Raw genomic sequence first — 15,790 nt, forward strand, 5'->3', positions numbered from 1 at the left:
CTCTACTACGATATGTAACTACACCACACATTTACAAATCCTGTTTACAAATGACCTCTCAGTTGTACCGTATGTAAACATTTAAGCTCTATAAGCCCTCCAAAATTGGTGTAAATGGAAATTTCAAGTATGCTGTGAACTAATGGGTATGAGAATGTTACCCATATAGTGGGATTTAGTGGTAAGTGATCTCTTCAAGACATAGATACGATTTTGTCTTTTTATAGGGGTACAACCTATGCCTATTTGCAACTAGGGTGTAAGATTGGTGCAAACCCTATTGTAAACCTGACTGCCAATGGATGCATTACCAATTTCAACCAATTGCCATTCATTTCACAAGTGCATTTTTCTCGATACTCGTGCACAGGTTATTTAAGTTCATTAGGAATTAAGCTTCAGGCTGCACTGCTATCAACAGCTTGATTCCTTTGGGTTTCAAAAAGAAGCTTAAATGTGCAAGACATCCATTCACATTTCAGATAGACAAAACATGAATAAGATTATAATATATCATAACTGTACATACCATCATCACGTGACTCTAGTCACTATCTGTCATATAAATGAACAATACAGACTTTTAATGTGAGCAAGATTATAAGTAGCACTGGAGCCCTAATTTCAACACTGACTTGCCCTATGCAACAAGATCCCCTTTGTGGCACGTATGTGTTGAATGTTAAAGAGACACTCCACTTTTTTTGAAAATATGCCCATTTTCCAGCTCCCTAGAGTTCAACACCCGACCTTTACAGTTTTGGAATCCATTCAGCAAATCTCCGGGTCTGGCGGTACAACCTTTAGCACAGCCTAGCACAATCCACCAAATCTGACCAGACCACCAGCACTGCGCCAAAAAACAACAAAAGAGTTTCGATATTCTTCCCATTTAAAACCTGACTCTTCCGCAGTTAGACCGTGCACCAAGACCGACAGAAAACCAAAAGCTGTGATTTTCCAGGCCGACATAGCTAGGAACCACACTCTTAAATTGGTGTAATAATCAAGGACTTTGCTGCTGTAACATGGCTGCAGGAGGCGCAAAGTCCTTGATTATTACGCCAGAATGAGATTATAGTTCGTAGCCACATCTGCCTAGAAAATCAAAACCTTCAACCCTCCGTCGGTCCCAGTACACGATGTAACCACAGAAGAGTCAAGTTTTAAATAGGAAAAATATCCAAACTATTTTTTAGCACGATGCCAATGGTCCAATCAGATTCAATGGATCATGCTAAGCCCTGCCAAAGTGGTAGCGCCAGAAGATCAGCTGAATGGATTCCAAAAAAGGTCAAAATCAAATGTTCAACTCCAGGGAAGCCGGAAAATGAGCACACCCCCAAAAAAAGTGGAACGTCCCTACTGTATAAGCAATGAGCAGAGATTGTGTGGTGAACTCTCGAGGAACACAATAAAGACCATTAAGCAAATCAGGATTGATTAAAAATGCAAAGTCCTGTAAAAAAGTGAAGGATGCCCATAATTCACTCAAAATACATTATGGTGTTAACACATCTGTACTTCAAAGTAATACTACAAGGTACTGCAGTCTCTCATATCGCTTAAAGACCCCAAACAAACTTGGGATCTAATTGGATACTGTATTTATTGGTTTTCATATTAATGACAAATAAAATAAAAAGGGTTTGTGCAAATACAGCCTTGCCTAGATTTGACAAAAAGCTAAATCAAACACAGCGTATACGGCAAAGATTCGAAAACACACTTTCATCCTGTAGGGCATAAAACTGACAAAGAACATTTTTTTCTAATATTCATTGTGTAAGAACCCACACAAACCCACACGCAGACATGCGTTTATATACACAGGCACACGTACGCTCTCACACGAACACACAATCTAGATACGAGTCCTTCTAAAAGAAACCAAATATACAGAAACAGGAAATTGGTCCAGATAATAAAATAAGCGAGCGGGAAAGAAATAAAAACAATGGTCCGCTTAAAATGTTGAACATTTCTGATCCCCCAAATTGAAAATGTTCATTTTCAAATAATGATGTGCAATTTACTTGCTTTTTAGGCAAAATCAGACATGTAAATTGATACAAATTGACCACATTACGCATCCAATTTTTAGTTGGCATAAACTGGTGGATGTGAGGGGGATTTCATTAGCATCTGAATGCTGTTCGACAACACCTGAAAACCGACAAGTGCAAGAATGTTTAAAAAATGAAGTTTGGTTTTCTTTACATTTAACAGGTGTGATACTGTGCTCTGCATACTTTTATTGCTGCAATATGTCTTCCTCTAAAGCAGCGTTTCTCAAATTCAGTCCTCATGCCCCATGTCCCAGAATGTTTCAGATGTCTCCCTGTTTAGAAAAACATCTGATTCAACTCATCAGCCCTTTCTCATAAAGAAGGGGTGGGGAACCCCGGTCCTGGAGGGCCACCGTCAGTTTTAGTTCCAACCCTAATAAAACACACCTGAAAAATCTCATTCAAGTCTTCAGGATTACTTGGAAATTAAATTTGGGTGTGTTTGATTAGGGTTGGAACTAAACTCTGCAGGACAGTGGCCCTCCAGGACCCAGGGCTCCCCACTCCTGCCATAAAGGCTTGATCGACCTCATACAGCGCTGCACAGAACAATCACTGCATTGTCAAACAAGTGTAATGTTGTCGATGTCTTGTCTTTAACACGCAAATAAGAAGATGAGTTGAATCTTATGGAAGGCTGGAATTGAGAAACATTGCTCTAAAGATGAACAAGTAGAAAGACGTACAAGTAAAATTTTGAGGTGTTTCTTTAAGGCACAGCTATACCTACTACAGAGACTTTTAAAAGAATATTGAGATAATATAAAAGAGGACACATATGATCCTGTATGTGGGTATGGTTTCTGTCTCCTTTAACCTAGTATTTCTCCAGGTTTTTGGAACTGATAAGAAAAACGGTTTAAAACAATATTGTGTGAATGGCGAAGCATAAAACATTTTGAAATGAAGCATTTAGGCTCACAACATCACTTACTTGTCTTATCTTTCCACTCTTTTCACTTTAAACAGGTCAACTGCCTCAATGTTTTTCCGTTAATAGGAAAGCTAAATTAGTTAAAGCTGAAGAAACATCGCTTTATCTGCTACGTTGTTTTATTTGATTTATCTCGTGACATTGTGGAACTTGGCTTGGCCTGGGTCTGCGATTGTGCTTCAGACCTAGACCTTGGTGTGGTACCACTTTGTGGTGTCCCTGATCTGTCCTGTTGCTCTTCGCCACCTTGGGAGTTTGGAGGAGTTGGCTTTTTAGAAGTCCCTGGAGCCTCTACAGATCTTTGAGAAGACGACGTTGGCTCAGATTTGGTCGATGTTTGTTTAGAGGGAGATTCAGTCAGCCGAGGAGAACGAGAGCCAGAACCACCAGAAGTACTCGTGCGGTCAGGAGAATTTGGATGTTCCAGTCGACGTTCTTTTATCTTTGGGTGGGTAACATCTGTCTGGGGACACTGGTCCTTTGATCGCTCCAGGGCCTCTTTAGTTCCTGGGATGTTGAGTTTGACAGGACCCAGCACGCTTTTAGCCACAGTGGCCAGCTGAGAAACGACTTTGTCCATTCCACTTTCGGAGGGAGTGGATGCAGAAGATGCAGAAGCAGCGGCAGCGGCAGCTTGCCTGCGATTGTCAGCCTCCTTCATCTCCTTTGTGATACCTCCAGTTGGTGTGGTAGCAATAGGGGTGTCTCTGGATACCACAGAGGCAGTGCTAGAATCTAGTTTGCTACTGGGTTTGGACCTGGGCTCAGAGGTTTTCGAGGTCCTTCGATCCAGTGGGGGTGGGGTCGGTTTGACAAATGGGTCTTTGATAACGGAGGTAAAAGCGCTGCCATGGGTGGAAAAGGTGCTGGGCAAAGGACTGGGCTGAAGTGGAGAAGGCCTAGCAGTGGACTGAGAGTCCTGTTCCTTTGACTCTACCTTTGTCAAATCCTCAGCTAGTGTTAAACTGGAGTCTTGGGACACAGTAGAGGGCAGGGGCGTTGTGAGAATCTGTTCTGAGGGTTTGGCTGCAGCTTGCATTGGTTGTGAGGTTGAAGTCTGCATCTGAGTGGTAACTTGGGTTGGAACATGCAGTCCTCGGCTGGTTTGAGGTGAGCCTGGGGGTGCAACTGTGGAGGACGTCAGACCCAATGTTGGTGGAGCCGCAGGTCCCATTCTGATGGTATGGGGTAAGGCAATTACAGTAGACGGCCGCAGGATATGGCTAGGAGGAACATAGCATGGCCGACGTCCATCCTGGCTATCTTCCGATCCTTCATCTGTCTCATCTTCTGAGGAGTCCACCTCATGGATAGCATCTTGCTTCTGCAGAGACTCACGGCGTTCGGCACGATCCTGGCGTATTGCGGACAACTTGTCTTTTAGTTTACTCTTCCCAGGAACAAGTCCCAGACTTACAGTTCCAGACTCGGGACCTTCTTGCCGCCCCAACTTGCGAACTGAACTCTTCTGTAGACTGCCCTTTTCTGCCGGAGACACTCGTCCACCTAGCAGAGTCTCACTGGCTGACTCCTGCAGGCTTTGCAAACTAGGGTCTCTCTGCAGCATCTCCTTTTTAAACTCTGAATGCGAGGTATCAAGACTGTGTTTGCGGCTGCCGCCGACTGGCAGCTTTTTATCAGCAGTGGATGAGGGAGAAGACGACGACGAAGAAAGAGAAGCTGCGAGTTTCTCTGCGGACTGGACACGTTTGAGTAAAGGAGAACGTGGAGGGTCTGCACTCTTCGGGCGGGATATCTGTCGTACCAGCGGAGGAGAAGAATGGAGTTTTACAGGAAAGGACTGGCCTATTGATGATGTGATAAGGCCGTGGCTTGGTAGAGGTGAAGGGGAGCGCTGGGGCGAGGTGCTCTGAGGGGTGGGAGATGGTGTGCGGGCAAGTGGGGATAAGGGGATGTTGCCTGCAGATTTGCGCCGGGGAGAGCGGTACTGCCTCTGCAGTTTAGGGGCTAGACCGTGCAAGGAACTGGGTCTAATTTGACCAGAACTAGCAGGAGAGTTTGGCACGCTGGAACTAGGTGAACTACTCTGAGATGAGTTCCCACCGACTGCATAAAAGAAAAGAAGATATTGGGTTAATGATTTACCCTAATTTATTATTATGTATTTCTATATTCAATATTTGTTTTAGACAACAAAAAGCATTAGTTAGTCTTTATATTTTATTACTGTTAGTATTAGAACTGTTAAAAGGCTGCACCTGAGTGGGCGGAGTCAGGTGTGGAACGACAGCCCTGTGTGGGTGAACGTGGAGACATGTGCGTAGGAGACCCTGGTACACTCTCACCAGATGAAACAGAGCGATTTAGAGAGGACAGACTGCGACTAGTGTGAAGGAGAGTCACCTGCTTAGTGATCTTACGGAACAGGGAGTTTTTCTTCTTACTGCAATAGACAAAAACATACATTCCATTAAAAACCGGAATCAGAATAACTGTGTGGACATATAAATATATGACTGTAATGCTGGACTCACCTGTCCTGTCCTTCTCTAGTTTTGTTTTTCTTATTGCGCCGAGCCATTTTGGACTTAGAACTGGTTTTGCGTGCAGGGCCAACCTTAATAGATGTATTCTCAAAGGGCGTAGCAGAGATCGACACTTTACTGCCACTCTGCAACATAAAACAGAAATTAAGTATTTGAACAACCACAATAACAAAAACATCAAGGTGTGCAAGACTTGTAAATGTACCTTCAAAATGAGTTCTACAACTTCTGTGTGCACCAGTCCATGGACTGGCTCTCCATTAACATGTGTGATAAGATCTCCTTCTCTCAGTCCAGCATCATGAGCAGGTCCTCCATCTTCCACGTGCTACAAAGCAACATGTTAGAGCATCTATATATGCATATTGGTGTAGTTTTAAACGTAACAGCATAAACAGGCCCACTATACTTACCCAGACCATGTGATGCACGGTATAAATGTCTGTGTCTCCCATGTAAACCCTGATGGCGCGTAAGGTAAAGCCATATTTCTTGCCAGCTCGGTGAATGACTATGGCAGGTTTAATACTGCTGATCGCCGGTGACAGATCTCGGCTGGGAGAAGAGTCACGGGACGATGGATTAGATGAGAGAGAGTGAGGGGACATGGGGCTGGCCAAAGGAGAGACACCATGGTGATCTGAAAGAAAAGAACAAATACATATTTCTGAAACTTGTGAAAGGTTAATGAACATGAAAGACAATCCAATGCAGCATCTACTTTTTCCAAGAAGATCCTGGTCCTGCTACATTTTATCGATGATTTTGTTTTGGAACTATGAAATTTCACTGTGGATGGGTTAACCCAGCACAATGCTATGTGCCAAGTTAGGACCAGACAGAGTTAAGGATATGATTAAGACTATGTCTCTTTGACAGAACACCATCAGAAGATACTAATCCAGCAAATGTACATGCACTCCATTTGCACTCTTACTCTACTTACCAGAAGGGATCATGAGTGACAGGGTGGTGGCAGATGCTGACTTGATGACTTTGTTGAGTGGGCGTGATGTGTGTTTCTCAGTGTCTCCTGACAGCAGTCTGTGACGCGCTCTGCGGGCAGCCAGATCACTGATGGCTTTAGGAGTGGAGTTATCAGAGCTTTCGGCACTGCGAGTGACCCGTTCCAACACATCACCAGAACTCCCCGCTGAAAACATACCCATACTGTTAATATGTTGGCTATGACGTGTACACAGAGAATGTGATATCACTGCAAAATTCAATTTTCAACCATAAAGCCAAGTCTATCATATGCACAAAAGATAAATGAGTCTAAAAGAACCGATACTAGTATTAAAAAAAAATTGAGAAGGACTGACGTGTGGGTGTGGACTGGCTGATTTGGCTCAATGTGGAGCCGGGTGTTGTGGGGGATTCATCCAGTCTCAGCTCTCTCTCCACAGGGAGCTCTGGTATTGACTGGGGCAGATCTTCTCCACGAGGACCCCTCACAGGGGTCTTTCGGCCTCCCACACCCCCATCCTCTTCGCTGGAGATGGCAAATCGAGGCATTTCGATGATAGCCGAGCAGCAGCGCCTGCGTACGGTCAGAGGAGGGCTGGAGTCGCTCTCAGTGTGAGAGGATTCGGAAACAGAGAGACGCTTTCTCAGGCTGCAAGACATCAAACATGCTCATTTTAACATGACAAACTGTCAGGTAAATCTTTTCTGCTTTTTTACATTTTAGAAGTTCAACTATTTCAACAATTGAACTGAGCAACTGCAGTTTAATAAATGCACTCACATCTCAGGTGAGCCAACCAGCCAGCTCCGATCTCTGGACTTTAACCCGCTGAGACTATCGATCCGCTCTCCTCCCTCTTCACTCAGACTGCGCTTAGTAGGAGGAGGAGTGCGTTTTTCCTCGTGCAAGGACAGACGCTCCATACTACTATACACCTGAACGTGGAAGACCAATATTGAACTTTGTAAAATAATGAAGTGTTTATTTGACTATTATTCATAAATGTGACTATTTACTGAACATTTCTGTGTTTATTATATTGTTTTTGATGTATTGTTCCATACCTTGCTGAATCGTGGAGAGCAGGAAGAGAACTGTCGGATCTCAAGATGATCATCATCATTTGTGTCGTCCTCCTCCTCTGAGTCCACATGATGATAGCGATCTGATCGTGCTAGAGCATCAAAAAGAAAGTGAGATTAGTGGTTCCTAATGTATGGGTTGGTTTTGTGCTGTGAATTATTAACTAATAAGTGCATAACATTTTTAAATGTAGAAACCAAAAAAATCTATGTTCTCATTCAACCTGTCATGGTTAAAATGTTGCATATTGCCTATGCAGCTCACAGTAATATTGATACATTTTTAAGGGGACCTACGATGTCCAATTTTACAAGATGTAATATAAGTCTCAGGTGTGCCCAGAATGTGTCTGTGAAGTGCAGGTAAAATAGAAAGCGATGAGGTGTGCATTGTTAACATTTTTACTTCAGTCCCTGCTCTCTTATAACATACTGTCAAAGTAGCTAGTGTCATCTTCTGACTCCAGCTGAGGGATGAACTCGGCTTTCTGCCTCAGGAGACTGTTCCAGTCCAGATCACTGAAGAAGCGGTGCTGTTTCACTTCAAATGCACTCCCTGTCAAACAGAGAGATATCTCCTTAAAGATTTCTGAGAGAACAGAGCTATAGGATCACATTAAAAACGAACACAAGATCAAAGGAATACGGATCAAGGATAAGTGAGATTATATAAGGCAAGAGGACCTGTCCCCAGACGCTCCAGAGGGTTTTGTCGCAGAAGTTTGGAGATGAGATCTTGAGCATCATGAGGTAAAGCTTCATCACCCTCTGGCCAGATTATCTCATCTATAAAATCAAATATATAGTATTGATTAGATCTAGAACTACAAAGAAAACGCTATACAACACAATAATGTTTGCCTTTTCAATGTTTATCATTATTAAGACCTTTCAAAATGATGCATAAATTATTAAAAATGTTTTATTTATAGGGAAATTAAAGCTACTTGATAGTTTTGAGCACCAATTTTACAGACACTACACAACTCCTACACTTCCATTTGTGTCAATTCATAAACGTAACATTACTATTATTCATAAATAAGCTAAGTGTTATTAAAAAACTAGGTGTGGTCAAACATAAAGCAAGATTTTTATTTTAATATCGCACTAACCACTGATGACTTGTCCAAACAGTTCTTCAGGTGTATCTCCAAAGAAAGGAGCACAGCCCACCAAAAACTCATACAAGATGACTCCCATGGCCCACCAGTCCACTGGCTTACCATAGCCCTGCCTCAAAATGACCTCTGGTGCTATGTATTCAGGAGTACCACACACCTTACAAACAGAAGCAGATGTTAAGTCTATTTTAATAAAAAAACAGTAATGTAAACACAGACAAGAATGTACAGTACTACTATTGGACACCTGTACCTGTTTGTCCAGAAATTCCCGAGTGTCTTTTTCGATGTGGCCCTCATACAGATTGGTTGTTAAGCTCATTAAACCGATCTTGGATAGGCCAAAATCTGTCAGTTTGATGTGTCCCATTGATGTAATGAGAAGACTGAAAAAAAAGTTAAAGTTTAAAAAAAGTGTATTTTCCTAATTACTCATCTAAAATTGAGAAAAGAAGGACGACTGCAAGTACAGCAAATACATAAATTTGGGATAGGTGTGCTTACTTGTCTGGTTTAAGGTCTCTGTGCACAATGCCATAGTTGTGAAGGTATTCCAGCGCTAGGACTGTCTCAGCAAAGTACATGCGTGCCATGTCCACAGGTAGAGCTCCAATGTGCTTCAGCAGAGTGGCACAGTCACCACCTTCAGACACACAAACATCTCAGTTACAGCTCAGATTTGACTTTTATACCAACATCCTTCACAAAGCTGAGTGTTTTGTTACCTTCCACATACTCCATAACCATGCAAAGGTGTCTCCTTGTCTCAAATGAGCAGAACATGCTGACAACAAAAGGGTTTTCTGCAAATGTAAGTATGTCTCTTTCTACAAAGGCCTGCTGGATTTGGTTCCTCAGGATTAGGTTCTGCTTGTTGATCTTCTTCATGGCAAAGCGCTGACGGGTCTCCTTATGTCTCACCAGAAACACAGCTCTGAATGGAAACAGATGGGCATCAGTGCTTAATTTCAAAATGTCCCCTTTCCCTACGTTTACAATCATTCCCGAGTTGGTGTGATCACGTTGTCGTACCCATAAGCTCCATTACTGATGAGTTTAATGGTCTCAAAGTCTTCTTCACGAGGAGTTTTAGTTTTGGGCTGTGGCTGTGGAGTCTGTACAGCGGCTCCTCGACCATCTGTAAACAAATACAGGCATGTGCTTGAAAGGCTGGATAACAAGACATGAATTTTAAAGGAAAACACCACCGTTTTTCGCACTTCATCTTTGTATAGCGCGTCGTGAATGTGTTAGCATTTAGCCTAGCCGCATTCATTCCTTAGGATCCAAACAGGGATGAATTTAGAAGTCACCAAATACTTCCATGTTTTTTTACATGAGTAGTTACACGAGTAAGTATGGTGGCACCAAAAAAACGTGGCGATTTTTTAAGCCGATAAAAAATGAGAACTATATTGTATGGCAGAAGAGCACTTAGTTTGCAGCACTTTGACGTCATCACTCCTGACTTCGGAAGTTTGAGCTATGTGCTCTTTTTTATTTTGTGCCACCATACTTACTTGTGTAACTACTCAAGTAAAAGTCTTTAAAAAGGGAAAATATGAAAGTGTTTGGTGGCTTCTAAATTCATCCCTGTTTGGATCCTAAGAAAAGAATGGGGCTAGGCTAAATGCTAACACATTCACGACGTGCTGTTTAAAGATTAAGTGCACGCATTGAAAAAAGATAGGCATGTATTAATTTGTCTAGGTTGAGGGAAGAACATAGTAAAATATTGAAAAACAGTATTGTTTTCCTTTAAAATGTAAACATATTTTTAACGTATTAGCAATAGCATGCATATTGCATGCATGCTAACTATGGAAATACTATAGAAAAAATTGATATAGCACAGTATACATCATCACTCACTACTTCTCCATTGCTAGACTTGTAATCAACCCTTTGGTTGAATATTGTTAATGAAAAGACAATGAAAATGAACTATTTTCATAACTCACATCTGTGGATTCTTCGGTCTCTGGTGTTTCAGGGTTACCGCTATCATAGCTGCTCAGCTGGGCCATTTCTATAAAAATAAAATAAATAAATTAAACACCAACTCTCTCTCTCTCTCTTAACAGGTACTGTTTTGGAATTCTGAAAACTAATGGTAAAACTTGGTATAAGCACTTTTTGTATTATTGCCACCCTATGACAAATCACTTTATTGTTTCCTAATTTTTGTAAGTCGCTTTGGATAAATGCATATGCTACATGCTTAAATGTAATGTAAATATAATGCAAAGAGTACACAGCACAGGAGGAAGAGAAATGGACAGGTTAAAAAAAGTATAGTACACTGCATTATGCTGTGTACAAAATACTGTATACAATTATACACAATAATTGTAGTTGCTGAACTAAAAATCTATGATTTAGTGACCTTTCCTGTTATAATATAAGAGCTCTTACCCTCGAGGGGGTCCCTAGTGAGACCCAGCTGACTGATGATGTATCGCGGGATGTCAGATTTGATACCCTGACCCTCTTTAGCATGACCCTCAGCAGCCTCTAACAGGTGGTAAAATTCCTCTGGATCAAACTCCTGCAACACACACACATGAAGATTTAGGCCTGTTTCTGAATGAAATATACAATTCAAGTTAGTTACTAACCACCAGCTCAATTTATATATCCATCCACTTATATTCTAAACCATGTACTGTAGTAAAGTGGTTCTCAACCTTTTCACTTCAAGGCCCCCCTATTGCCCAAAACAACATTTGAAGGCTCCCATACTTGGGTGATTCTCACGAAACCATTGAAACACCACGGCACTAATGATTTTAGCTTTAAAATGGGTAATATAGTAACATTAAAAAGCATCAGAATTAACACAATTTACTGTGTTCTACCTTGCACAATGTGTGATTTCAACATAAGAATTTATAATTGGAAATATTATCTCATTTTCTGCTGAAATTCTCATTACCGCAATGTGTCCGGCTGTGTTTGAATATGCGTTATGTTGTAATTTAATCAAATTAACACAAAAATATTATGAAAAAAATAAATGGATGTTTTGCTAGACTACTTTAGATGACAGAAAAAATATTTACTGAATATTCATGTATAATAATAATGAAGAAAAATTAGGAAAATGATGTGTCCATGCCTGATGTTCTCATCCTCCGCAACACTTTTTGAGAACAGTTTAAGCACACATAGAGAATTTTAATAAAGTTTGATTTTGAGTGACCAAGCACATGGACCAGTTACTTCAAGATGGCTACCAGGTAAGATCATTTTTTTACAGTTAATTTGAAATATTGTCTTGTCAGAATGCTTACACGACATTTTGATTATCATTACCGCAACAGATGCTTATTAAATGTTAATTTAATTAATAAAAGCATAATACTTTGATTTTAAATGCATGTGCAGAATCTCCAAATTTGTGTTCTTTCAGGTTTGTCATGTCATTTTGAAAATATGTCAGTGTTGATTTTTTTTGACTGTTGCGGTAATGAGATTTTTTAGGACTAATTTTTTAAATTATGTTACAAAAAGTTTTAAATGATAAGTAAAAGTTTTTAAATTAATGTTCCCATTTACTCCAGACTTTGTTTTTCAATGTCTGGTGGGAAAAAAAGTAAATTTAAGCAATTTTTACATTTTCATGCTTGACATTTTTAAAACCAAGTTTTCGTGAGAATCACCCACTTACACTATTTCTACCCAATAGAATATTCCAGAGCTTGGTATGACTAGACAAGATTTTCATTACAAAATAAGCAAACAATAAGAAATATATAGATTGTTGGTTGTTTTATCTTATTTGAATGTTTTTTGTCATCTTAAGTCATTAAGAAAATCTGATGAGGTCCCCCAGGGGCAACCAGCCCCCTGTTTGAGAAACACTGGAGTAGGATCTATCATAGTCAATTAATATATTTAAAAATAAAACCTCACAACTGTAAAACATTTATTTCAGGCCGTTACAAGTCATATGGTATAATAGTGCTGTGATGTACTTATTATGTACTGCACTGTAGTATTCACATACAGTAGTACACTTATTGTATCAGACAGCAATACAAAGGTACTCTAAAACATAAACAAATGAATGATATGGAATATTAATAAACAAAAACATGCTAGAAATCTAGAAAGTTCAGAAATTACTTAATTTTCCTGTGCTTACTCAGGCAAATTTGTGTCATGGTGTCACTATGCTGTATTAGGGATGTGTTGTGCTCACATGAAGCAGAACATGTTAACAGCTCATTTCCTCTCTCAGCTCCTGGTCCTCCATCAATGCAGTGCTGCACTGCATGTTGTCACACTATTGACTGTACCAGATTACTCAAAATACACATGTGGCCACAATTAGAGTCCTGCTGTTCTGTATGGAAATCACAGGGGCATTTTTTGTTTTTTTGGTGTATTGTTAATAGTTCAAAATTGTCTAAAAACACTGTCACGGCAAACTATATTTCACCCATAAATCTAACACACTCAATTGAACCAATCACAGTGCATTTTAAAGTTTAAAAATGTGGCCTAGTTTCACCCAACACGTTTCCCCCAGCAGATTTAGTTTTTTAATTGCTTCGTTTCAAGCATGTGCTTCATTAACTATGGAAAGAGTTTACTCTGAAGCATTTCAGATCAAAGCCATTTTAGATATCAGTGCTTACCAGACACTCCAGCAGACGGGCGGGTCGGGCGATGATTATCATTAGCTTCTTTACCAGCTGGGTGACAAAAGTCACCTCCCCACTTTCTGAGCGCTCATGAGCCTAAAAACAAACAGAAAAGACAATATATATATTTACGATGACATATTACTTATCCTATGTTTGATGCATGCATTGAATATCCAGATGCATGGAATATTGAATCCCACAATTTGAACTGTCACAATTCCAGTGTGACAAATTAGCTGTGATTTATTTTTTAATCTGTACTGCCAATCTTGTACGGTCATGTGACAAAATGTATCATGCAAACGTTAATAAATAATTAATAAATAATAATAAGTATTAAAAACTGGATCTAGTACATAGTCTTTACAGTATGCACTATATAGCATTCCAAACAAAGCACATTTTATTTTTAATGCTTTAACGTCAAAGCATCATTACATAATTTTGCATGAATCTTTTGTATCTACTAAGCACTAAAAGAAATGCTTAGTTAATGAAATGCACAGAGAAAGTACATAAAGGGAAGTGTTTATAAGGAGGGGAAAGAAGAGTTCATCAATGGGATAGAGAAGAGCTGTTTAGAGTTGATGGTTTAACAGCCGGCTGACATTAATAGAGTCGTCTTTGATAGACAGCACCAGTTTCCTCAGGGGAAGTCTAATCAACCTCTGAATAATTTATATAAGTAATGAAACCACCAGTGAACCACACACACACACACACACACACACACACACACACACACACACACACACACACACACATAAAGGCTCTCCGCACAGAGTAAATATTAAATAGACAGAACGAAGTTACGGTAGTGAGATGTAAGACAAGGGATGGATTGGGTCTAACATACCCGCCTGAGAGGAAATCACAGAAAATGAGATACCTGGACTCAAGGTCAGTTTCCTCGAGGACCAGGCATCATTGGTGACAGGTCACTTGAGTGACCCAGGACTTGAGATTGGCCCCTGTGGTTTTTAATGATGCAACCATGGGAGACTGAATGGTATAGAACGATCATTTGTAAAAAGATGCAACCAGTCTGGCCTTAAGACAAATGTCCAGGCTAGGACAAAGCAAGAATCGATTTTTGAAAAGTCCAGGTCAACAGACCCATATAGGAAAAAAGAAAAATGATAAACAAAAGTACTAGTGTGCGCAAAAAGATGTTAAATGAAATGGTTACTATACCAATATGAACCTAATTCATAAAATCATAAATAATAAGTCGGAGAATCAAAATCATAATCCTAGTTGGTGAATTAGCACCAAGTTGCGGAAAACAAATTCCATGCTGTGAGTCCAATGTTTTCAAACTACATGTGTGCCCACAAAAAAAAAATCCTATCTAACAGACTATGAGTTTGACTTCATGCAACCAAACAAAGTGAAAACAATGAGAAACTCAACTGTTAGGTCCTCATGGTTTCTGAGCGTGCTTGGCTCCCATCGCTCTAAAATCTGCTGAAGAACTTGCTCTTCCTCCAGTCTCCTCTGCCACGAAACGTAAAACATCCTTTGGCCAAACGAGGAATCGTTAAATGCAGAAGTCTGGGCGCACCTGCTGAAGATGCGATTTATATTCCGACCCCCGTCTGGACCACCTGTCACCATCAGCGCCCAAACTAAAACAGCCAATTATCACGGGCTGGATGATGTCATCCCTACTCGCCTAAATGCGGTATGTGCATGATAGCCTGCGTGATAACCTTGCGATTGTATTAGATCACGGCGCCTACACGCACAATTTCGATTCTGGCAGGAAACGGCGATGGGAGGGTTACGGACAACCAACCAAAAAAGGGAAAGCCTGGTCTGATCCCTCCTTCCATGCTTACCCCCCTTCTCTCTCTCTCGCTCTCCCTGCACCCTCCTCTTTGGTGTCTGGGATACTCATCCGTCACCAGCGGTGGTTACTGGGGTGTGAAATTAAAATCAGGAAGGTGCTGCACCCCCTTCACGACCATACAATAGACAACAAACACTCATACATTCCAACACACACAAACAAACACCCACAAGATTTGTAGGTTTCGAATGGGACCTCTGGGAGTCATAATGCTGGTTAATGCCTATAGGGTACTGTGACTGAGCTAATTAAGACATCAGCAACCTGTCCATCCTTCTGACTAATGCAGAAGTGACAGGTGACCAAAGACGCGACAGAGACAAGGAACTGCTTGCGATTGATGTGTTTATGAAAGCCCAGCTGTCCATAGATGACCTCTGCCCTGCTGTGATGACATCACCACTATGACATATACATAGAAACATGGATTTATGGATAAATGCGTGACAAGACACACACACACACACACACACACACACACACAGGAGATACAGTACACCATACTGTAGTCAATCATAATTTGGAAACACCCATTCATTCTTATTTGACAGACAGTATGTTAGGAGAGGACAGGAAAGTACATTGTGGAGAGAGGGGTAT

General features: G+C 40.7%; 1 protein-coding gene across 6 annotated transcripts in view; it reads right to left on the reverse strand.

Moving 5' to 3' along the window:
• Positions 1-1,584: 1,584 nt before the first annotated feature.
• The window catches only part of mast2 (microtubule associated serine/threonine kinase 2), a 187,256-nt gene continuing 173,050 nt past the window's right edge, over positions 1,585-15,790 (reverse strand). For all 6 annotated transcript variants that reach the window (XM_073870257.1, XM_073870258.1, XM_073870256.1 and 3 more), the window contains 19 exons: positions 13,330-13,431; positions 11,102-11,234; positions 10,647-10,715; positions 9,719-9,821; positions 9,412-9,620; positions 9,191-9,329; positions 8,940-9,072; positions 8,678-8,843; positions 8,247-8,348; positions 7,996-8,118; positions 7,545-7,654; positions 7,261-7,415; positions 6,836-7,128; positions 6,457-6,663; positions 5,924-6,150; positions 5,716-5,838; positions 5,499-5,635; positions 5,223-5,407; positions 1,585-5,070 (listed from right to left, as the gene is read on the reverse strand). In XM_073870257.1, the coding sequence (XP_073726358.1) occupies positions 3,113-5,070; positions 5,223-5,407; positions 5,499-5,635; positions 5,716-5,838; positions 5,924-6,150; positions 6,457-6,663; positions 6,836-7,128; positions 7,261-7,415; positions 7,545-7,654; positions 7,996-8,118; positions 8,247-8,348; positions 8,678-8,843; positions 8,940-9,072; positions 9,191-9,329; positions 9,412-9,620; positions 9,719-9,821; positions 10,647-10,715; positions 11,102-11,234; positions 13,330-13,431 (4,674 nt within the window). In that variant the 3' untranslated portion in view covers positions 1,585-3,112. The remainder of the gene's footprint in view (positions 5,071-5,222; positions 5,408-5,498; positions 5,636-5,715; positions 5,839-5,923; positions 6,151-6,456; positions 6,664-6,835; positions 7,129-7,260; positions 7,416-7,544; positions 7,655-7,995; positions 8,119-8,246; positions 8,349-8,677; positions 8,844-8,939; positions 9,073-9,190; positions 9,330-9,411; positions 9,621-9,718; positions 9,822-10,646; positions 10,716-11,101; positions 11,235-13,329; positions 13,432-15,790) is intronic.

This window comes from Misgurnus anguillicaudatus, chromosome 8 (genome assembly GCF_027580225.2).
Source record: "Misgurnus anguillicaudatus chromosome 8, ASM2758022v2, whole genome shotgun sequence".
Taxonomy (NCBI): domain Eukaryota; kingdom Metazoa; phylum Chordata; class Actinopteri; order Cypriniformes; family Cobitidae; genus Misgurnus; species Misgurnus anguillicaudatus.